This window comes from Podarcis cretensis, assembly GCF_951804945.1.
Source record: "Podarcis cretensis genome assembly, chromosome: 10".
Classification (NCBI taxonomy): domain Eukaryota; kingdom Metazoa; phylum Chordata; class Lepidosauria; order Squamata; family Lacertidae; genus Podarcis; species Podarcis cretensis.
In genome coordinates this window covers 16,697,374-16,721,737 of record NC_137179.1, presented here as the reverse complement: position 1 = coordinate 16,721,737, position 24,364 = coordinate 16,697,374, and the positions used below count along the sequence as shown (strand labels likewise).

General features: G+C 45.3%; 1 protein-coding gene across 3 annotated transcripts in view; it reads left to right on the top strand.

Moving 5' to 3' along the window:
* Positions 1 to 21,035, top strand: part of PTPRO (protein tyrosine phosphatase receptor type O) — a 149,956-nt gene extending 128,921 nt beyond the window's left edge. For all 3 annotated transcript variants that reach the window (XM_079992221.1, XM_079992219.1, XM_079992220.1), the window contains 9 exons: positions 1,092 to 1,173; positions 2,363 to 2,453; positions 4,674 to 4,750; positions 6,511 to 6,645; positions 9,341 to 9,463; positions 10,376 to 10,530; positions 12,184 to 12,319; positions 18,129 to 18,247; positions 20,015 to 21,035. In XM_079992221.1, the coding sequence (XP_079848347.1) occupies positions 1,092 to 1,173; positions 2,363 to 2,453; positions 4,674 to 4,750; positions 6,511 to 6,645; positions 9,341 to 9,463; positions 10,376 to 10,530; positions 12,184 to 12,319; positions 18,129 to 18,233 (904 nt within the window). In that variant the 3' untranslated portion in view covers positions 18,234 to 18,247; positions 20,015 to 21,035. The remainder of the gene's footprint in view (positions 1 to 1,091; positions 1,174 to 2,362; positions 2,454 to 4,673; positions 4,751 to 6,510; positions 6,646 to 9,340; positions 9,464 to 10,375; positions 10,531 to 12,183; positions 12,320 to 18,128; positions 18,248 to 20,014) is intronic.
* Positions 21,036 to 24,364: the final 3,329 nt, after the last annotated feature.

Genomic DNA, 24,364 nt, shown 5'->3' with positions numbered 1-24,364 from the left:
GAGAGCTGGATATTTTCAGCTTCAGTTTTAAATGTTGGCACTTTCTAAGTCAGCCTCCTAAGAAACCTCACAAGATTTGACGGTGTGTATTTTCTTCATCCCTAGAAATAGAAAAATAAATTAGACCTGACGTTAAATGTATCTTCACATTTAAAATGTACTTTTTAATAAATAGAATTAGCATTAGCTGGGGCCACTGAGCATTATGGGAACTGCAGAAAATGTGAAAGGAACTCATAGGAAGTCTGGTTGGCACATAACTCTAAGCAATGGTTATAAACCACCACCTGAATCTGGCCCAGCTGCTTAACCATGGTTTATTAACCATGAAGAAACCACACATGTTAACCATCATTTCTACACTGGCTGGCAGTGACTCTTCAGGTTTTTGGACAGGGGTCACTCCCAATCCTTCCTGGAGATGCTGGGTGTTGGACTCAGCCTGAGCCCTTCTGTCACTCAGTTTTAGCCTTTCCTATATCTAGAGATGCGGGTGGCGCTGTGGGTTAAACCACAGAGCCTAGGACTTGCTGATCAGAAGGTCAGCAGTTCAAATCCCCGTGACAGGCTGAGCTCCTGTCGCTCGGTCCCTGCTCCTGCCAACCTAACAGTTCGAAAGCACGTCAAAGTGCAAGTAGATAAATAGGTACCACTCTAGTGGGAAGGTAAATGGCGTTTCTGTATGCTTCTCTGCTTTGCCAGAAGCAGCTTAGTCATGCTGGCCACATGACCTGGAAGCTGTACGCCAGCTCCCTCGGCCACTAAAGCGAGATGAGCGCTGCAACCCCGGAGTCGGCCACGACTGGACCTAATGGTCAGGGGTCCCTTTACCTTTATATCTGGAGAGTACCGGGTTTGGAAAGGCTTCTTTATTCAGTGAGGGTTTTTTGACTTCTGCCCCCTCTGCTTTGGAATGCCCTCTTCAAGGGGGTTTTCCCTGCACCAAAGCTACTTTTCTTTAGGCACCAAGGGATGGATCTATTTTTATTCATCCAGCCTCTTTCTTTCTTTCTCTTTCTTAGCTTATGAATATCTTATCTGGTTTCCCCCTTCTGTTTCGCTTGTTACATGCTATATCTTTGTTTTTAAAGCCCCGTCCAGCTGGATGATTTTGACAGCTACATCAAAGATATGGCGAAAGATTCCGATTACAAATTCTCTCTGCAGTTTGAGGTATGTCCTGACGCGGATATTAGCTTGCTAGATGTAACTCAGCAAATTGCGTAGAATGGAATGACAGAGAGTGAATTGGCGGCGCTTTCATCATTTATCACATTCATATCCCACTTTTCCTCCAAGGATATGAAGGTCATATGTAGGGTTCCCTTCCTCCCCATTTTAACCTCAAAACCACCCTTTGAAGTAGGCTAGAGGCCGTGGCTGGTCCCGGGTCATCCAGTGAGTTTCATGGTTACGCAGGGATTTGAACCAGCGCTCTAACCACTACACTACACTGGCTCAAAGCACATCATTGAGCTTTGACACGGCAGAGTGGAGGTGGCAGGTTACATTTTTAGAAGCTTGCCTACATTTTCTTTAAATCCCCCTGCATGAAGAAATCTAGCAGGTAATGTTTTTTACATTTCTTTTCACTGATGTGCTAGTTTATTTCATGCCAGGAGGTTTGTTAGATGGGGAAGCATTAAAACAACATGTGCAAACACACTCCCTTGTTGTCTAAGGTAGTTCTACTTAGAATTCTGTTGCCTCATCTTATGCAATGCATAGACCTCGCTTCAGCCTTGGCTTGACAGAGAACCGGAACAAGGACTATCTGAATAGCTTATGGCTTGCAGTTCATTAACTGGCAGCCCATAGGAAGCATTCAGCTTTCAGGATGGCTTTGCCCAGCACAAGTCCCCCTCCATCTGAGCAGCAATTTATTTTCCATTAACAGTATCCATTCAGTATTGGTGGTCAAGTAAGGTTTACTCAGAGTAGACCCATTGAAATCAATAACCTAGCTTAGCCATGTCCATTAATTTCAATGGGTATAATCCAAGTAAAATTTAGGAATATCCCACCTTGCCAACAGAAGCCCTGCACAAGTGCAATTTTTGCTAGTGCAATGGGACTTTTTACCCCTCTCCAGTCCTGTGCTCCCCCCACACCCGTGAAATTGACTCGGGTGGGGCAGGAGAACCCCCAGAACAGGATAAGGGGATTGTTCTATTTGGCCAACTGAATTGCTTGTGCAGATAGAAGCAACTGGAAGAGTGTGACGTTGAATTTCATCCGCCATGTTGAATTATATCCACCATCTTTTAGACTACGACTTCCATCTTGGTTTGGGTGTGACCTACTTGTAGGTTGAAGACAGATGGGTTATCAATGACGGCATTTTATTTTGTGTCTTCTACAGGAACTGAAGCTGATTGGGCTGGATATCCCACACTTTGCAGCTGACCTCCCCATGAACCGCAGTAAAAATCGCTACACGAATATCCTCCCTTGTACGTTATTGTGGGGATGTGCCTGTTATGGCTGCTTTGACTTGTGCGCTCCAGGGTACCCGTAACACCAGTTCTAACCCTTAGGAATCAGGTTGATGCATAGCAATTCTGTGACACGTTCAGGGCCTGAGGTCAACTGCTGGCAATGTCAGACACCAACTGAGACCCAGGCCCTAGTAGATGTCCTCATGCTACTTCTCTTGCTATTACTGCCTGTTCTGTTCCTCCGATCTAGAGGGAGAATGTGAGGGAAAGAAGGAAGCATTTGTAAGCTGACCTGAGCCCATAAACATAACTCCCATCTGAATTATCACCACAAGAGCTGGTTTTCCTATATTTATTCCATTACCAGTTTATTTCACTCCTTTGGGTTGTATCCAACTAAGGTTGCTTCCAGGCTGAATTTTGCAGAAGAGAGTCCAATCAAATCCCAGAATGTTAGATTTGCACTTTTCAGCGGCTCCGTCAATCTAGAGCGGCATTTCCCGGACTTGGGTCTCCAGCTGTTTGTGGACTACAAGTCCCATTATCCCCCACCACTGGTCCTGCTAGCTAGGGATGATGGGAGTTATAGTCCAAAACCAACTGGAAATCCATGTTTGGGAAACCCTGCCCTAGAGCAAGAAGTCCACTTTTTGTTTTAACAAAACGGACTTCTTGAAATTTGGAGAGTTACGAGGAAATGCAAAGTGTGGGATGAACGAATGACAACTGTGATGACATGTCAAGACCCTGCAAGCAAGCCAGGATGAGTGCAAGATTGACTGCTCATTGTCCTCTGGCTGCCCCACAAACAAATCAGAATGAATGCTCAATAAAGACCAGATATACAAGGTGTGACTGGAAAGTTTGGTGAATGGTCACAGAAATCGGACAGCAAAAAATATTTGAACATACATACCTTCCAGGCCTTCAAAGTAGGCCCTCTGTGATACAATGCACTGTTGACAGTGTTCGTAGAACTGTTGGAAACTTCTGGAGAAGTTTTGTACTGATTCAAGTTCCTTCGTCACAGCAGCTTGGATGTGTGAAATGGTGGGAAATCTGTGCCCTTTCAGTGCAGATTTCAGTTTTGGAAAAAGAAAGAAATCCCGTGGGGCCAGATCGGGAGAATATGGTGGGACAACTCAGTAACCTCAGTAACGATTTCACGCAGAATATGCGATTCTTCCACCATCATTTGGACGGAGAAACACCGATTCTGCATCAATAACTCATGAACTCTGTTGACATTTGCCGCCGTTCTGCCCGTCGACTGTCTGCCAGACTGAGGGTCATCGTCGATGGTTTGCCGCCCTTCACAGAAACACTTAAACCACTCATATGCTGTCTTTCGAGTCCCAGCTTCATCTCTGTACACAATTGTGAGCATTTTGTGGGTTTCCGATGCTGATTGTATGTTCAAATATTTCTCGCTGTTCGATTTCTGTGACCATGCACTGAACTTTTTGGTCACACCCTGTAGCTTCACCCCCATGTAAGCTTTCTTGAAGCAAATCAGGGAGAATGCTCAAGCAGCAGGTGATTCGGAGGGGTCCTTAGAGTACACCCATTGAAAGTTCATTCATGTATAATAACCTTCTTGGGGTTGAGTAGGACTAGCATAGAATACAACCCTTTCTGTTTTGGGTAGGATTCAGAATTGTTAGCAATGAATATGCATATATATGTACAGTGGTACCTCGGGTTACATACACTTCAGGTTACATACGCTTCAGGTTACATATGCTTCAGGTTACATACGCTTCAGGTTACAGACTCCGCTAACCCAGAAATAGTACCTTAAGTTAAGAACTTTGCTTCAGGATGAGAACAGAATTCATGCTCCGGGGGTGCAGCGGCAGCAGGAGGCCTCATTAGCTAAAGTGGTGCTTCAGGTTAAGAACAGTTTCAGGTTAAGAACAGACCTCTGGAACGAATTAAGTACTTAACCCGAGGTACCACTGTATTCAGCTATGCAACATTCCTAAGTAGTCTTAATGAGTTCCAAGGGACCCCAACTGAAGGATGTTTGGAAGTGACAGTAGTGAAGGGATTGCCTTGCGCTAAAGATTACAAATTTACCAAAGCATTCATTAAATGGGCCAGCCTGCAGCCTCACTTTTTGCTCAGAATATCTGCAAATTTATGCTTTAAGCTTTCAGAGGTTTAATTAGGAGCTGTCTGGTTTGTGGCGATGCTTCAAGTTCCATCCACCTTTGGGTCTTCTTCCTTTTGCAGATGATTTCAGCCGAGTTCGATTGGTCTCAATGAATGAAGAAGAAGGTTCAGATTACATCAATGCCAACTATATCCCTGTAAGTGAACTGGACTCTAAAGCATCCAAAAGAATAATATGAGGGTGAGGGTGGTGGCTTGCAAAATAAGACGCAAGCCAGTGCAAGAGCCAAACCTTTCAACATATTCCCCACCCCCCTTTAATAGAGAACGTGGTTGAGTGAAAATCAATTTAAAAGTGAAACAGAACCATACCAAAATTAGGGGGGGGGGTTCCCATATGCATGACGAATTCCCTTGGAATGCAGGTGTGTATATGTATTTCAATTACAAGCAGAATCCATTTTTAAAGGCTGAAATGATGCACGAAGCACCTCTATAATCATGGGATTTACCGAATATTGGTGGCAGGCAGGGCTTTTTTTCGGGGGGTGGGACGCAGGGGTACACATACCCCTAAACATTTTGTGAATCTAAGTTTGGCCTCATTGAGGGACAGTATTTCAATCTGAGTAGGAAAATGAGAGTATCCCTAAACATTTTTTTTTAAAAGAAAAACACTGGTAGCAGGTGAACTTTCAGAGAGAGGAAGGGGCCTTAAGGAGGAACAGACTGTATGAGCTTCTCAATCAAGCTTCGTACTTATTTAGATAATTTATATACTGTCAGCATCGCTCTTGAGCCAGTGTCACCAACTGGACTCATGCACTTCAACCCCGACTGGGCTAGGCGAGCTGGGTAGCACTTCCAGAGACCACCTTCTTCACAGGAACAGGTCAAAGTGCTGTGGACTCACAGCTTAGAGTTGTGAATACTGGATTCACTTCCACAATACAGTCATCGCACAGCAGAGTATAGCAGAGTCTAGCAGTGTATAAACCACTCGGAGAGCAGCTCTGTAGAATATCTTCTTTTATTCTATAACTATAACACAAAACTATATACAGAGCTAAAAAGGTCTAAGCATAAATGAATGCTACACTGAGTGTCTGCAGCTGCTCTTAGCAGCAACCTTATCTCTATACACGATCTCTAACACTCAGTCTCTCTCTCTCTCTTTCTCCGACACACTGACTGACTGACTGACTGACTGACTGACTGACTGACTGACTTGGTGCTGGAGCTGAATAAGTAGAAAGCAGTACACTGCTCCTCCTCTCTGGAGAATCAGCAGACTCGTCAAGACTGCTGGATATGGGAGGGGTGAAATCTCCTCATATACCACTTAACATTTTGAGAGAGAAAACTGTTACAAGCATATGCTTGCATTTTTGTTGTGAGGCCCGCTTGCAGTGATGAATAAAAGCCCATTCTTAACATTCTGTCCCAGACCCGCTTGTTCCGGAAACGGGACCCAGGATGGAGCTGAGGTCCTCAGAGGAAGGAAGGAGGCTCCACCTCGTGCATAATGTGACAGTATCCCCCAATATACCTCTTTTCCTTTTCTTACACAAGGGTGGAATTACATACAGGCAACCTTACAAGAGGGGAGTGGGCAGAAGGACTATAGTCCCTGCCAAAATTGACTGGGGCTCTGAACCACCATCAGACACCATCAGAAATAACAATCTGTGATGGTTGTGGTCAAGACCAGTTGATAAAATGGGAAGGACAAGTGCAGTCCTAACCCAGCACGGCTCTGCGGAAGGAGAAGCCAAGCTAAGTCGAAAGCGAATGTGTGTGAAAAGTAATGGGTGGGGAAGAAATTTGAGTCGGTTCCCATTTAATGGTGATTCCACCTCATTCAGTATGAGGCAGCTTCCTATGTTATTCCTGTGCTTTCAAAATACCCCAAATCTAAAGCCAATCCAAAGGAGCCACCACATGCTTTCTCTTTTAGGGTTACAACTCTCCCCAAGAGTACATTGCCACCCAGGGGCCTCTGCCAGAGACGAGGAACGACTTCTGGAAGATGGTTCTCCAGCAGAAGTCGCAAATCATCGTCATGCTCACACAATGCAATGAGAAAAGAAGGGTATGTATGTGTGGAAAATCCTCCAAGCCTCTCGAAATCTGCAGTGGATCTACGTTCCCTCTTACCCAGAATTCTGTTCTCGGTTATAGTCATTCAGAATGCCATAGTCCTCATAAATAGGGTGTTAAGGGGACCCCTGACCATTAGGTCCAGTCGTGGCCGACTCTGGGGTTGCGGCACTCAACTTGCTTTATTGGCCGAGGGAGCTGGCATACAGCTTCCGGTTCATGTGGCCAGCATGACTAAGCAGCTTCTGGCGTACCAGAGCAGCGCACAGAAACGCCGTTTAGATTCCCGCTGGAGCGGTACCTATTTATCTACTTGCACTTTGAGGTGCTTTCAAACTGCTAGGTTGGTAGGAGCAGGGACCGAGCAACGGGAGCTCACCCTGTTGCGGGGATTCGAACTGCCAACCTTCTGATCGGCAAGCCCTAGGCTCTGTGGTTTAACCCACAGCACCACCCGCGTCCCATCATCAAATATACACTGCTTCAAATCAAATATACACTGCCTCAAATCATGGAGGTTCTGTTTAGTCGTCACCGCTAATTTTTATCAATAGAACCACACTCCATTAATTTTACTAATATCTGTTTATTTTATTTATATCCCACCGCTTCTCTCAAGAGTTCAAGGTGATGTACTTGGTGAGAACCAGTGTAGCACAGTGGTAAGAATATCGGATTGGGACCTGGGAGACCAGAGTTCAGATCCTTACTTGGCCATGAAGCTCACTGAGTGATCTTGGGCAAGTCACTGCTTCTCTGCCTAACCTACCTCACAGGGTAATTGAGGAAGGGGAGAAGAACCATGTATGCCCCCTTTAGCTATTTTGAGAGAAAGGTGAGATACAAATGGAATAAAACAAGTAAGCAGTCCTTCCTTGTGCCTGTTTTATCCTTAAATCAGTCCTGAGAGGCAGCTTGGATTGAGAACCTGTAATTGGCCAAAGACCACCTTCATACCTGAGTCAGGATTTGATCCCTGCTGTTCCAGGTGTTGTCCAGTGCTCTAACCACTGCACCACACTGTCGCTTTAAAGCCATCTAATCTATTGACCCATCACCACATTTTGTAGAAGTGATTTCCACTGTGTTAGAGTTACGCATGGCCTGATGTGCTACCTCTTTTTCTGTCTGATGCCTCCTGCTGCTCAGTCTCATTGAGTGCCTGCGTTCTAGTACTACGAAATGCACAGACAGATATATTTTCTCCACTATCTCCAAAACCATTCATACTTCTGATGTAGGGACATCAAAGCGAATGTTAGCTTCCCGCAGTGTGCAGTTTACTGACTCCCCGGGGAGCAGTTTCTTTGTTATAATAGGCAGAAGATTAAATGCGCATCTTATCTCCACATTATATGACATTCTTTCCCTTACGTTCCATGTGTAATCAGGTTTACGGAAAACGTACAATGAAATACAGCCTTCAATAATCACATTGCTACATATCAGAGGTCAAACCTTTATAGGGAATAGACTCCGTGTGGTTTTTGTGTGTGTGTATGCGCACCTGTCATGCACAGTACATGGAGCTGGGTGCAGAATTCAGCTTCTAAAGATTCTTTTTTTGAAAGAACTATGTTTCTAGTCCTTAGCAGAAATTGTGTGCATGTATTTTTATACACACATGCACACACAAAGTTGGCATCTTTCTGTTTTGAGAGGCAATAGAGTGCATCTCTGGAGGTGAAGTCAAATTGCTACATTAGCAGCACCAAAGTGACCTATCGGAGCATAAGCCTGGTCAGTCTGTATGGGGGTTGTGGGCTCCCCAGACAACAAGACCCCCCCCCCCTCGGCCTTGCTGATAGGGTTCAAGGGAAAGCAGAGCAATACGTTTGGCACCAGCTTGGCTTCAGGAGTTGCTGGAAGGAGGCATAAAAGGCAAGATCCAATCGTCTTAGGGACTTCGGATTTGTGTAGAGTTTATTCCTAAACCAGCTCCAACTGGTACACAGGCTGAGACCCTACCTGCCCGGAGACTGTCTCGCCAGAGTGCTGCATACTCTAGTTATCTCCCGCTTGGACTACTGCAATGCGCTCTACGTGGGGCTATCTTTGAAGGTGACTCGGAAACTGCAGTTAATCCAGAATGCAGCAGCTAGACTGGTGACTGGGGCGGCCGCCAAGACCATGTAACACCGGTCCTGAAAGATCTTCATTGGCTCCTAGTATGTTTCTGAGCACAATTCAAAGTGTTGGTGCTGACCTTTAAAGCCTTAAACGGCCTCAGTCCTGTATAGCTGAAGGAGCGTCTCCACCCCCATCATCCAGCCCGGACACAGGTCCAGCGCCAAGGGCCTTCTGTCGGTTCCCTCATTGCGAGAAGTAAGGTTACAGGGAACCAGGCAGAGGGCCTTCTCAGTAGTGGCGCCTGCCCTGTGGTACACCCTCCCAGCAGATGTCAAGGCAATAAACAACTATTTGAATTTTAAAAGACAACTGAAGGCGGCCCTGTTTAGGGAAGTTTTTAATGTCTGGTGCTGTATTATTTTTAATATCCGGTTGGAAGCCGCCCAGAGTGGCTGGGGAAGCCCAGCCAGATGGGCGGGGTATAAATAAATTATTATTATTATTATTATTATTATTATTATTATTATTATTATTAACCTTTTCTTCTTTGGATTTGGGACTAAGCTACGATGCTTACCAAGACTTTGAAAAGTTTTCCTTGACTCTTTTTCTTCCAGGTGAAATGTGATCACTATTGGCCTTTCACGGAAGAGTTGGTTCCTTATGGGGACATCACAGTGGAGATGCTGTCTGAAGAAGAGCAATCGGATTGGGTCTTTAGGAATTTCAGAATCAACTATGTAGGTCAATGTAAAGGGTTTTTTGTTTTTACTAATGTTATTCGTCCTGCAAACTTTGGATCTAAATTCAAACCTCTTGCAAACACAAACCTTTTATTAATAAAGTGTATCCATAGTGGGCTGCCTTGCCCCATATATATCCCTGCCCAGCAATTGTGGTCTTTAGATGGGGCAGTGCTGAAAATACTGCATGCCCCAAAAGTGCACATAGCTTATACTAGAAACTGGGCTTTTAGTGTTGCAGCTCTAACCCTCTGGAATAATTGCCGGCTGAAATTAGCCGTGATGTTTTAGCCACTTACTGAAGATGTTTCTGTTTAAAAAGGCTTTCCTGGAGGTTTGATCCAGTCATTGATGAAATACCAACGGGGCATCTATGGGAATGGCTTTATAGTTTTGCACAGTAGAAATGGATTTAATTGTTCTTGGAATTTGTATTTTATTTTTCATTTTATCTTGCACACCTCTTTGAGGGCCTTAGGCTGTGAAGAGGTTTATAAATTTGCAAAATTATAATAATGATAATAATTTTGGGAATGTTTATTTTAAAGCAGCCAATCTTGAGTAGGGCCCTGGCTGGGGTTGGGGTTGGGGTGCTTTAACCCTTTACTCCTGCTGTTGCCCCAACCTGGATTCAGTGGCGTAGCGTGGGTTGTCAGCACCCGGGGCAAGGCAAGTAATTTGCGCCCCCTAACCCTAACCCCCAGATGTTGCGCCCGGTGCGGCCGGCCCCCTCTGCACCCCCCACGCTACGCCACTGCCTGGATTTCAAGGGACTGTGACTTTCATCGGGAGGTAAATTCCAATGGCGACCTTTCTCACCTTTCAAAACGCCCCTGGTATGGGGTTGGTGGTCACTGAATTATAAAGGCAACGGCTGCTAAGCACCACTTTTCTTTCTTTTTCCCCCAGGCCGATGAGGTGCAGGATGTAATGCATTTTAATTACACGGCTTGGCCTGACCACGGAGTCCCTCCCACAAACGCAGCAGAAAGCGTCTTGCAGTTTGTACAGATGGTCAGGCAGCAGGCAGCAAAAAGCAAAGGCCCCATGATCATACATTGCAGGTGAGCCTCTCCTCTCTGCCCAGAAGACATTAGCAAAGCAAGAGGCGGAGAAGGTTGTTGCAATGCCTTCGAAGTGCTCACAAAGATGGCTGCGCAATTTGTTGTTGTTGTTAGTATTGTTATTGTTTCATTTAATTGTTAGTATTGTTATTGTTTCATTTAATCTTTTTAATTAAATTAAAATTTTAAAAAACAATTTAAAACAAATTTTAGTGAAATTTTACATTTTTTAACATCAAAATATCATAACATATATCAAAAATACCATTCTCCAATTCCCCCCTCCCCTCCACGACTTCCCTCAGCTTCCACTTCTGGTTTTTTGGCATATTATCTCTCCCTGCTTATTGGTTATTTCTTATTCTATAACATTTGTTAACATGAATATTATTATTCTCTTATCATTTCAACATCCTCATTCTATTTCCTACATTTATTTTGTTAATTACAAGTGTTTAATCAAACCCTGAGAATGAGTCCATTTTTTACATTGATTCTGTAAACATGACATGTATGGTTCCCAGTCTTTCTTCAAGTCTCTATTGTCCTTGTCTTGAAGTCTTTCCATTAATTTTGCCATTTCAGCGTCTTCCATCTGTTTTCCTTGCCATTCTCCTTTAGTTGGTATTTCAACACTTTTCCATCTTTGTGCTAGCAATATTCTAGCCGCAGCTGTAGCATACAGTGGTACCTCGGGTTAGGAACAGTCTTGCTTATGAACGCTTTGGGTTACGAACTCCACAAACCCGGAAGTAGGTGTCCCGGGTTGTGAACTTTGTCCCTGGATATGAACGCAATCCGCTTCTGGGGCCATGGGAGGCCTATGTAGGGAATGCACACCTCAGGTTAAGAACAGACTTCCGGAATGAATTAAGTTCACAGCCCAAGGTACCACTGTATATGAAAAGTTTTTTTCTTCTCTTTTGGCAAATCTTGACCTGAAATGCCTGGAAGTTTTTTTTTGTTATTGTTTCATTTATGAACTGCTTCCCAGGAAACATCTGAAAGAAGCTTCACAATGGACGACATAATGTTAGCCCTCTGCACATAGATGTCAACGTTTCCCTTTTTTTAAGGGAAATTCCCGTATTCCGAATAGGATTCCTCGCAAGAAAAGGGACAAGTTGACAGCTATGCCTCTGCAGCATAAGTGATCTCCTCTGATGACAGTGGTGGATGTTTGCAATGTGAATACTGTTTCCCAAAATGGGGCTGCATTTCAAGCACATTCTCACTTAGGGATGAGGATAAATTTGATGGTATTTACATGTAAAGGTGAACCTACGTAATATGCACTTTTTTTTTTTTTTTTGCAAGAATACTAGAACCGAGACACAGCCATCTTTTAAAATGTGTGCTTCTCTGAATTTTGCAATGCAGCTCTGGGTTCAAAAATGCATTGTTTTAGGGGGAAATTGATTTGCAAAAATAAATAAAAATCCATATATTAAGCAAAATCACACAGAGGAAAAACTTGCCTAATAAATAAAATTCATTAGAGCTTTTATTTGGTTTTATTTTGCAAACTGGTGTGAAAAAAACAAATTGACGTTGAAATGTGGGTCTTCAGACTGGATAAATGAGCAACACAAAGAAACAAAAAATGGATAGAAGTGCCCATCCCTATTCCCACTGCTCCCCTCTGTTTTGCAGTGCCGGTGTGGGACGGACGGGGACTTTTATAGCATTGGACCGACTCTTACAGCACATTCGGGACCACGAGTTTGTAGATATATTGGGGCTGGTGTCCGACATGCGGTCCTATCGGATGTCCATGGTACAGACAGAGGTAAGACTTTCAGCTGTGTTCCCCCCTAAAAAAGGGGTGCATATATTTGTTTTGTTTGAGGTATTTATACCCTGCCAACCCCAGGGGGCTTTCAGAAAGTCAAAATGACCATAACTACCACCACCACCACCCAAACAATTAAAACTTAGCAACATGGCAGTGCAGCATCAAAGCAATCTGCAGAAGTGAAACAAGCACAAAGCCACATGAAGGTTTGAAAAGCCTGAGAAAGTTTTTTTAAGTCCTTTCCTGCCACTGAAATGACAACAAGATTGACACCAGGTTGTTGGTTATTTTGCAGATTAGTTGCGCTGCAGAAGGCGTGCTGGGGAGACCACACATTCAAGAAACGCAGAAGTAACTTTTGCGTGGTTTTAATAACAAAAACAAAAACTCCTTTTACACTAAATTACATTATCTCAATAAGTATGACCCATTCACCAGGGTAATGAGAGAGCTACATGCTGCTCTTTATATACTATACCCAATTGCTGACACAGCTTAAATAACACAACAGCACCTGCTATACTTCTTCACAGCTGTAAAACTAGGTCATGTTATTTTCTCTGGCCTTTAAAGAGATACACATCTTGTGAAACAATAATGAACCTTAATATTTAAAGAAACCATTCATCACAGGTGAACCTCCCTGAGGAAAACATTCCACACTCGGTGCCACCACTAAGGAGTCCCTTTCTTCTGCAGCCACCTGTCCCACCTCAGGTGTGTGCCCAAAGAAGGAGCTCCACTGAACACCTTAGCATGCAGAAGAAGAGCTGTGCAGGATCAAACCAAAGACCCATCTATCTAGCATTCTGTTCCCACAGTGGCCAACCAGGTGCCTCTGGGAAGCCTGGAGGCGGGGCTGGGAAGGAAACAGTGTCTGCCACACTTGAGGGCAGAAAACTAGCTTAGGGGATGCAGAGCCATCCTCAAATGCTCAGCCACCCTCACTCACAGTTCTGCCTGGTGCCTGTTCACTGCCTGCTTGAATGCTGCTGCAGCAGCATATGGACACAGCAATGCATGTGCATGGACACAAGAAGACCCTGCTGGGTCACACGCCAATGGTCCATCTGGTCCAGCATCCTGTTCACACAGTCTCGGACTACAACTCCCATCAGCCACAGCCAGCGCAGCTTTAAGTACGGAAGTGGATCGTAAGTTGTCTAGGGCTGGTAGGCTTTATAGCCCCAAATCTCTGGAGGGTGCCAGGTTGGGGGAAGGCTTGCATCACTTAAAATCATAAATTGTAGAGTCGGAAGGGACCCTGAGGATCATCTAGTCCAACCCCCTGCAGTGCAGCTGTCCCATATAGGAATTGAGCCTGCAACCTTGGCGTTATCAGCACCACGCTCTAACCAGCTGAGCTATCCAAGCTGAACTGTGTGGTGTGTGGAGAAGCACCTCCTTTCATCTTTCCTGAATCTCCTTCAGCTTCATTGGATGACCCCAGTTTCTAGTATTATGACAGCAAGGACAAGAGGGCGGAACTTCTCCGCTTTCCCACACCATTCTTAAATTTAATGGCGATGCGGGTGGTGCTGTGGGTTAAACCACAGAGCCTAGGACTTGCCGATCAGAAGGTCGGCGGTTCGAATCCCTGCGACGGGGTGAGCTCCTGTTGCTTGGTCCCTGCTCCTTCCAACCTAGCAGTTCAAAAGCACGTCAAAGTGCAAGTAGATAAATAGGTACTGCTCTGGCAGGAAGGTAAACGGCGTTTTCGTGTGCTGCTCTGGTTCACCAGAGGCGGCTTAGTCATGCTGGCCACATGACCTGGAAGCTGTACGCTGGCTCCCTCGGCCGATAAAGCGAGATGAGCGCTGCAACCCCAGAGTCGGCCACGACTGGACCTAATGGTCAGGGGTCTCTTTACCTAGCATGCCCTCCCCCTTACACTCCTCTTTCCTAAGGAGCATTCAATATTCCAACCCTTTCTCACCGGAGAGTTGTTCCAACCCCTTGATTATTTTGATCACCACAATTTGTTTTGCCCCTTCTCCAATTCAGTAATATAGATAGATAGATAGATAGATAGATAGATTCTTTATTGTCATTACACAAGTGCAACATTGCACAAGTGCAACGAAATTGGATGCCATCCCTTAAAAACAACAAAAGCAAAACAACAACAACAACCAAACAAACCACATTCCAGCCACACCCACACCCACACCCATCAAACTCCCAGGTCACACTATCGAGTTACAGCATTTAAAAAGGCCACAGCTCTTGGATAGAAACTATTTTTCAGTCTATTTGTCCTTGACTTGATGTTTCTATATCTCCTGCCAGAAGGCAGTAGTGCAAACAGACTGTATCCCGGGTGAGATGCATCCTGCAGGATGTCCTTTCTCGTTGAGGTGCAGTGACCAGTACACAGTTTATTTTATTCTCAAACCCTTTGCTTAATGATCTGTAACATGGGCAGGTTCGTGCAGAGATGAGCAGTTTTGTGGGGGTCCCAGTCTCAAGCTCTTGAGGTCTTTAAAGGTCAAGATGAGCACTCTGCATTGAGCCTAGAAACAAATTAGGAGCCAGTGTGGTTGGCCTAATGTGATCACAACATCTAGTCCCAGTTAACAGCCTCAAACTTAGGGATGGGTAAATTGGATTGATTTCACATTTAAAAGGCAAGTTTACCCAATTCGCTTTCTTGAAACCATACACAAATGAAAACACAGCCATCCTGTGAAATTCACTTGTCTCTGAATGTTGCGACGCAGTCCTCCAGTCAAGTAATATGTACGAAAATGCAAATTATTGAAGTGTGCCTAAAGGGGCATTAGTGAAAATAGCATCCCATAATGTTTGGCATTAGGGAAAATTGTTTTACAAAATTGCAAAGAAAACAATTGTATACTTGGGGGAATTTGAACTGAAGCACTGATGAATTTTCCTGAAGACTCTTAAAAATAATAATCACAAAGAAATGTGGAGAACTGAACTTGGGAATGGTAAAATGAGAACCAAAGAGAAAACTAAACTGACAGATTTCCGCATCCCTAGTGTGTATACACCAGGCCTTTCTGACACGCTGTACCTCTCTGTGGAGCAGATCAGGGTACTGTCAGGTGAGCTGCTGTTCCTTTCCCCCACTTATCTATGCCACCCACTTGTTTGCATAGTGGCGCTCAATTAGCTTTCCTCCAAAGTGCCCACGCACCAGTGACTGCCAGCTTCTGTGCAGTTTCCGAGTTCCTGCTGTTTGCCAGCTGGCCTCTCCTCCTGTTCCATTGGCAGAGCATCACTGCATCCCCCCTCTCTGTCTCTCATGCACAAACACAGCAGACAGCAGGGCTTTGTAATGCTTCAGCAAACCGGATCTGGATTAAAGAACACCCCCAACTCGTGCCAGTATTTAACACTCAGGAGCAGGATATGATGAACTAGTTGCCAGGGGCTGGAGTGTCCAGGGAAGTGGGGAGGGTGTCAGCAAGCAAAGGAGGAACCACAAGATTTAATCCTCTATATAGGCTTGGGATATAGGACTGTAAATGTGGTCCTCCAAGCTTCTCTGTTTGGCCCTTGGGTCTTTCACCAATACTACCCTGGGTTATCCTTGATTGCTTTTACCTGGAAAGCATCCTTGAGCTCTCATAACGCCTTTGAAATGGATCTGTGCTTTCATCCTGTCCTTTCAGTTCTGAGCTTGCTGGCCCAGCCTCTGAAGTACTCAGGTTGACCCACCTGCCCATGACACCTGCTCCTGAGCTATTTGGTTCAGCAGATCTGAATGCTTCACCCCACCTCTGTTCCCTCAAAATAATAATAATTTATTACTTGTACTAAATCCTTCTGATTGGGCTGCCCGAGCCACTCTGGGCGAATATAATGGATCAAAATGAAACATCAAACATTAAAAGCTTCCTGATACAGGGCTGCCTTCAGATATCTATGGAAAGTCGTATAATCAGTGCTTTTTTTTTTCTAGAAAAATAGGTTCCAGTACTCACCGTGAAGTTGTTACAGTAAATGCCACGCTTTTTAACAACAACAAAAAATCAGTGCCAGTACTGATTATCCCCTGGAAAAAAGCACTGCATATAATTATTTATCTCTTTGACACCTGATGGGAGGCCATTCTACAGCACAGCTGCAACTACCGAGAAGGCTCTCTGCCTGGTTCCATGTAACCTCACTTCTCACCGTAAGGGAACTGCAAGAAGGTCCTCAGATCTGGATCTCTGTGTCCAGGCTGGGTGATGGGGATGGAGACGCTCCTTCAGGTATACAAGGCTGAGACTCTGTAGGGCTCTGTAGGGAACCAACACATGGAATTGGGCTTGGAAATGGGAGCCAATGTAGATCCTTTAGGACTGGTTTTATATGGTCCCAGTGGCCACTCCCAGTCCAGCTGCCTCATTCCAGATGAGTTGTAGTTTCCAAGTCATCTTCAAAGGTAACCCCATGTAGACAGCACTGCAGTAACCCAAGTGGGAGATAACCAGAGCTGGTAGACAATTGTCCTGGACATGGAATAAACTTGTACATTTCTGAGTGCAATTCAAAGTGTTGGTGTTGACCTTTAAAGCCCTAAATGGCCTCGGCCCAGTATACCTGAAGGAGCATCTCCACCCCCATCATTCTGCCTGGACACTGAGGTCCAGTGCCAAGGGCCTTCTGGCAATTCCCTCACTGCAAGAAGCAAAGCTACAGAGAATCAGGCAGAGGGCCTTCTCAGTGGTGGCGCCCGCCCTGTGGAGCGCCCTCCCATCAGATGTCAAAGAGATAAACAACTACCTGACATTTAGAAGACATCTGAAGACATCTGTTCAGGGGAGTTTTTAATGTGTGACATTTTAATGTATTTTTAATCTTTGTTGGAAGCCACCCAGAGTGGCTGGGGAGATCCAGCCAGTTGGGCAGGGTAAAAATAATAAATTATTATTGTTATGCCCCTCCATGGACAGCTGTGAGTGATGGAAGCTTCAGGTAGTGAGAATCCCACTGAAACTCCTATGCAGGGGGAAAGTTTTGCAAAAACTCTCCCCACAAAGCATATTACTGATCATGTGCCTCTCTCTCCGCACCACGAATGCTCTTTAAATAACCAAACTTGTACACGCTTTCTGGTTTGGCGCTTCCAGGGAAGAACAATTCTCTTTTAATTGTCCCTCCATCGGTTCATTTCCGAAAGCGAGTTGATCCAAGAGAGGGGAAACACTTCTGTTAACAGCCACTAGATGTCAGTGCGCTTTAAGGAGCTGGAAGCCAACCAGCCTTGGGAGGGTTGTGAATGTTTCCGCAGAAAACTTGAAACCACGCTGTGCTCACCACTCACCTGGTCTCAGGTTACCTTCTGAAGTGGAAAATGAATTGGCTATGCTCACTGCATCGCTCTCAAGCCTTCTGGGTGAGGCAAAGGCCAATGCTGCGTGCAGGTAGGTAGGAAAAAACTGGAAGCCTGTTTTTCAAAGGAGTCTCTTGGACCCTGACAAGGCTGGTCACTGGACCTGAAATGCTCAAACGAAACCTTCCACGAAAGTCATGAGAAGGGATAAAGAATATAACCAGTTCAGACCCCAGGACCAATCTTGACAGAGCAACGAATTATATGAAAAGTTCCTCCAAATGTTCAGAACAGTTCCTCTTCCTTTTTTCTTTTCTTTCATGCTGTCCATATAACATTGATTTTTATTTAATTTTTTGCTCCCAACTGTTCCAGGGAAGCTGATGTCATTTCTGGGATCCATCAGGATCAAGAAGACTGCTTTTAGCACATGTGTAATGGGTGTGGGTGGCTAGGTTCATAAAACAGATCCCCCTGGATGTGATAGACTGCCTTTTGGTCTCTCTCTCTCTGCAGGAACAATACATTTTTATTCACCAGTGTGTGCAATTAATGTGGCTAAAGAAAAAGAAGCAGTTCTGCATCAGCGACGTTATATATGAGAATGTCAGCAAGTCATAATTCCAGGCCAGGCGGTGAGTCCGGGGAGCTTTCTTTGCTTTCATGCTTCAGTTTTGACTGCTCGCTCAGGAGCAGCTGCTGTCATAAATATTAAAGCCCCAGCCTTTTTATTTATTGCAAGGACCGTGCCTCGAAGCCAGATACTCCCATCCAGCTAGCATACGGCAAACGGAGTGCTGGCTTGATGGGTCCTACCTGTGCTTGCAACGCAAGAGGCTCAGCCGCCAGAGCTGCCCATTCACAGCCAGGTTTAAAAATAAATGGTAGTGCCAAACGTAACTGCTTGGGAGGAGATGCAGAGCTGGATTTCAACCAGTGGTGGTCCGTATCCATTGGGCAGGGGGCCAACAGCAGGTGGAGCCAGAGCTGTTAGGCTGTATGCAGCAAAATAGAATCAGTAACACAAGGATTTCTGCTTGCACTATGTGTCCCTCTGCTCTGCAGTAAGGGAGCATTAATAATACTTAATTATCTACACACACACACACACATGAATGTGCAAGTTGCTAACATGTAAGGATATAAATAGGGGGGCACATCTGAATATGCATCAGGATGCTCTTCCCGTTCAATGCAAGGCAGAGAGCCTGCATCTTCTTTTGAAAATGTATCTCCAGTCTATGTTATTTGCTCCCAGTCCAGCCAGGAATATGCCTGCCTGAGCCCTGCTTACATGCGCAAGTTTCTGAACTGCATCAGGGCAATTGTGATGACATGAGTGCAGAGTTTTCAGCTGCTGTGCTCTGTAAATACAAAGTGTTACTAATGTTAATTGATCAGTGGATGCCAATTTGAGTCGGTGGGTCTGAAAGTCAAAGGGACTGTTTATTTACCATATTTTTCACCCTATAGGACGCACTTTTTCCCCTCCAAAAATGAAGGGGAAATGTGTGTGCGTCCTATGGGGCGAATGCAGGCTTTCGCTGAAGCCTGGAGAGCGAGAGGCGAGAAGCGCTCTCCAGGCTTCAGGAAGCTATCCCCCCAGCCCGGCAAGCTCCGGGAGCGATGGCGAGGTTGCGCGCAACTTCGCCATCGCTCTCGGACCCGTTCTGGGGGCTGCGCCACCTCGCCTTCACTCCCGGACCCCCAGCCCCGAGGCTAAAAACGAAGCCAGGACAGCAAGCGGGATCCATCCTGCTCGCTGTCATGGCTTCTTTGCTCTTTGGGGCTGGGGGTGGTGGTGGGGAATAATTTTTTTTTCTTTATTCCCCCCCCCCTCAAAAAAATAAGTGCATCCTATGGGCCGGTGCACCCTATAGGGTGAAAAATACGGTATTTCTGGGCCTTGTTTGGCTCCGGATGTGATCCTGCAATAAAGAAAGAAAAAGAGAAGTAAAGGTGACTTTCCCCTTTCACAGCGAGGAATTAGCTTTTGGAAAACTTACCTTACACTTTCACCATCACCACAAAAGGGAGCATATGGTTTTTTGTGGTGTGTTTTTTTTTGTGTGTGTGTGTGTTTTCGCCTGCTAGGTGGAGGTCTGAGCATTGCCAGCTTGTTCTTCTGTGAAATTGGTATTTTGTTATACCCGCGGCCGTTTCTTAGATTTCCAAATTTCTTTTGTTCATTTGTGAACCACTTCCCACAAAGCATCCCAAAGCGAAAACATGAACCACAAGAGCATAAATAAAATACAATCTCCATGTTGCCCAAGTTAAATTATAGACAATCAGTGCAAAAGCATTTCACTGATTTGATGACCCTGCTATAATATTTGCTCATTTGATGGCTCATTTTTAAAACTAAGGCTGCAATATCTTTCTTTCTTTCTCTGTTGCAGGTTACAACATGAAAGACATCCATCTTCCCTTGCTTCAGATTTTAATTCTCTCTGGGGTTTTTGTTTTGTTTACTGTTTTATTGATTTCCCATGGACGACAGTACCCATGGACAAGTGGAAAAAAAGAAAGACAAGATTTCACATCCAGGAGCTCTGGGGAGACATAGCCTTAAGGAACCTGCAGTGTCTTGTAATGGACTATTTTGTTTCTGTACCTTTTTTTTAGACGTTTATAACACTGGACCAAATCCAACTCCGTGCTTCAGAAAGGTTTTTTGTCTTTCTCTTCTTACAAACCCACTCTTTATTTATTTTGTAAACACGCAGGTTGGGCTTGAAGGTTAAGGAAAGTGCAATATTCAAGGCTCAATCCAAACGACAGTGAGCTTTCAAAGTGTGACTCTGGCGAGGTCTGTCAAAGGCAGGGCTAGGGTTTTGGAAGATACCTCATTAGCATGAAGCAAGGGACAGGAAGACTGTGAATCTTGGGGGAAGAAGATATTGGGATACTGCTGTCTATGCTCAAGAGGAACCTCCAAGTTGAGCCGTCCTCATAAAACAAACTGGCTCAAAGCTAGGTGGGAAGAAAACAGAGGAGGTGAGAAAACTTCACTTCACAGCCAACGTTTTAAAGATTGACTGAGACGACAGAACAGAGATCAATGGTGAAATTTCAGAGCGCTTTGAGAAGCTCAGGAGATCAGTGCATTTCAGCAGAAATGTCTTCTAGCCTGCTCAACCAGCCTGTGTTATGGATAGAGGGAAAATGAATCCTGTGCGCCTGGATCCGGGGTGGAACTGTGAATGGACACAAAACAACCACTTTGGGTGACGAGTCTGGTCCAAATGTCATCACTATCCCCATTTAGTAGGAGCCTTTGCTGCCTGTTCCTTCTCCATTGGCTTGGTTTTGTTTTCTGTGTAGTCGCCCTGTGTAAAAAAAACCAACAAAACAAAAACAACACAAAACTAGGAAGTTTGTCGATGTTGTGGGAGGGGAAGTAAAGTGCAGTGGTAAACACACGTCGGTGGTGTCCCATGGCCTGAGAAAGGTGCAGAAGTGAGGATTTATTTTAGCATGCTAGGTGCATTGAAATGACTGCTTTGCTCCTCAGTGCTGCCCATGTATGCCGCTCATCAGTTCCCTGCAAGCCATTTATTCTGGAATCAGAATAGTGCAACTTTTGGCAACCTGGTGTTTTGGACTACGTTTCCCATCAGCCCCAAGGCTGGGCTGGCTGAGACTGATGGAGGACATAGTGCAAAACACTCGGAGAGCAACCGAGTTAGGATAACACAGCATTTCTTCTTTTCTTTGGGTTATTGTACTGATTAGGTGAGTCATACCTTGTGACAGGAATGCTGTCTGGTTGGGCATTGCTGGCATTTTCTCATTTGTGCCCCTTTTTATTTGACTTCTGTTTGACGGAAAGCTTCTGGAGGGATTGGCTCTGGAACTACTGGAAGCAAAATATAATACCCAGGAGGTGGGCTGAGTTGAAAGAAAGAACTAAAAAATGCTCACATTTGCAAAAACAGGGCAGTTTCAAGGAGTATGGCAGTGTGGTGCAGTGGTTAGTGAACTGGATCAGGACTGTGAGGATAGCATGTGTATCAGTGTGGCAGGGGGTGAAACCCACCTGGGCCAGGTTGAGCTCTTTGCAGCATAGGTGAGATGGGAATGGAATCCCCCAATATGAATACCTGGAGATTTCCCCACCTTAAAGGTGCTCAAGTGGGAAGAACCAACCAGAAAATTGTAGGCGGCCTTTCACCTTAAATGAATGGTGTGAAAACATGAAAACTGGGGTGGGATTTGTGGCTGCCATGGACTGTCCAGTGCCAATGTACCTACCAACCAGGATGTCAAGGAAAGCCCTGAGGTTACAAGTTGGGAAGAAACGTTGCAAGTTGAGGATTTGGGGTGGAGGAAGTCAATGAGTGGCGGGGCACCGGCTTGGCATACAGAATGTCCCAGGTTGACTCCCCAGCATCTCCAGGTAGGAGGTGGCATTGTCCCCTACCTGAAATTCTGGAGAGGTGCTGCCAGTGAGTGTAGTCGGTACTCGGCTGGACCAATGTACATGGTATGGGGCAGCTTCCAACGTTCCTAATGTTGGGTATGGGGGGCATTCAGCCACCAGCCAGGTCTCCATGGTGGAGGCCGCCTGAGGCTGAGCAACAGAGGACCAATATGGTGTGATGGGCAAGTGTCCCAAATGTAGATAAGGCTTATGTCCCCAATTCCCTGCTCAGAAAGAAGCTATTAAATAGTGTAAAAGCTACTGAAACATTTTGAGAATGGGTGCGTGCTTATTTTTGCTGGGTGACTGCAAGAGAAATCACAGTTACAGAACTTGTGGTAGCTGCCCGCATCTGAAGCTTAATTCCCATTGCCTGCCACATTAACAAACACATTTTAAAGCCTTTCCCCAAATCCAGATTTTATTTTATTTTCTATTACAAGTGAAGGGTGAACAGAGCACTGCCTTGCTACCCTCAGTCCCTGCAATAGATTTGTGGCAGGCAGTGGGCCAAATCTTTTGAGTGCTTGTCTTGGAAGTGCCCTTAAACTCTGCGGCAACCCCACAAGCTCAGCTCTGATCCAACCCCATCCACCTCCCTCCATGGAGCTGTTCTAGCCAACCCATCTGCTTTTCTAGAATTTGTGGGTGCTCCTACAGATTTTTTCTCTTGACTGACCAGCTTTCACAAGGACAGAGCATGGGATGTCACAGAAGTATGCCAGAGGCCAGCTGATCTCAAAAGGCTTGCTCCTCCTAGTTTTTTGGACTATTTACTTACGTGCTCATGATCTATCTCAGGAGAGCTGTGTGTTTGTAAGCAGGTTTCTAGGTGCTTATTAGGAAACCCAGGTGCCAATCAGATGTCTGGTAACATTTCAGATATGGTTTGCCACAACTCCCATCATACCTGACCATTGGTCCTGCTGACTGTGGCTAAGTGTAGCCGGAGTCCGACAATATCTGAAGAGCCACAGGTTAGCCACCCTTGAACTAGGTCTTGCTTCTTATGGGATGCAAAAACACGCCCATGCAAGGAGTCAGGCTTGCATGTCTTTGAAAAGCAGGACTTAGATGAGGGTGCTGTCCTTTAATCTGCTCAGTTAAATAAGAAGACTAGTAGTGTGATCCTGTACATGTGAATAAAAATTACGCAGGCTTAGGATCAGGGCCAAAGGGCTCATCCTCACATCTGCTTGCCATGTGCCTAGAAAGCATGGGGCTAGTGGGTCTGAGTGGTTTCCCCCCTGCTCTGCTTCTTTCCCAGGGAAAACCCACTCTCTAGCTCTAAAGCAGAAAAGAAATGGCCATCTGCAAAAGAAGCAGCAGCCCGATTGTCGTTTGCTCCATTTGAACGCTAAAGAGCGGTTTTCCCCAGGCGAAAGCAGCAGGACAAGGGGGAGTGTGGATAAAGACTAAGTCTTCAGGGTACAGGGTCTTTTTGATTTCAACTGTATTTCTGCAGAGCCATGCGACAACGTAAGCGCCTCCTTGCACGCCTCTAAAGAAGCAATTTTCATGGGTGTTCACAACATGACAAACTTCCTCTGAAGCAAGTCCAGGTTTCGATATCAAATGCTCTGCGGAAGCAGATCACACAGCACAGGCAAGTGTGACACACTGTTTTGCAAAGTTGCATTTTGGGGGGTACCAAAGGAAAGAGAGAAAAAACCTCAGGCCATGTTAGCTTGCGTTTTGACCACACATACAAAAAGGGGGGGGGAGCAGGCATTTTTGTAGTTGATGATACGCACACTGAAGACGAACTATGAATGTGCCATGCTCTCCTTGCATACCAGCAGTCCCAGAGACCAGCAGTCCATCTGTCCTGGACCTCAGGACAGTGATTTCTGTGTGCTTGACCAAATTGTGCACCTCTTTCCTGCCCGCTGTCCCACTTTTTTAGGGTGCACACTTCCAAAATGAGGTCAAAGCTAGCAAGCTGCCAGAGTTCAGACTCAAAACCAACCATTACCATTCTCGATTCAGGATTTTGATCAGCAAGTTATTAACACAAACTGTGTGTGTGAACTGTGTGCGAACTCTCACAATGCGTAAGGGGGATCAGTGTTCAAATTTTACATAAAGAGGTGATGGGGTTTCGAACCTGCAAGTAATTCATGTTCTCTGAGCTGGATGTTCTTTGCTCAGAAACACCAGAAGCTGGTGTTTGGAAAGGGGAGTGCGCTTTGCACATGCTCAGGAGGGGCATTAGGAGCTCCTGGCTGAATCATGAAATCAAAAACCTGGTTGTCAGGAAAGACTGGGTGTGCATGGTTACAGATTTTTACTGCTTTGCTCAAAGCATCTGGATTTGGGGGTTTAA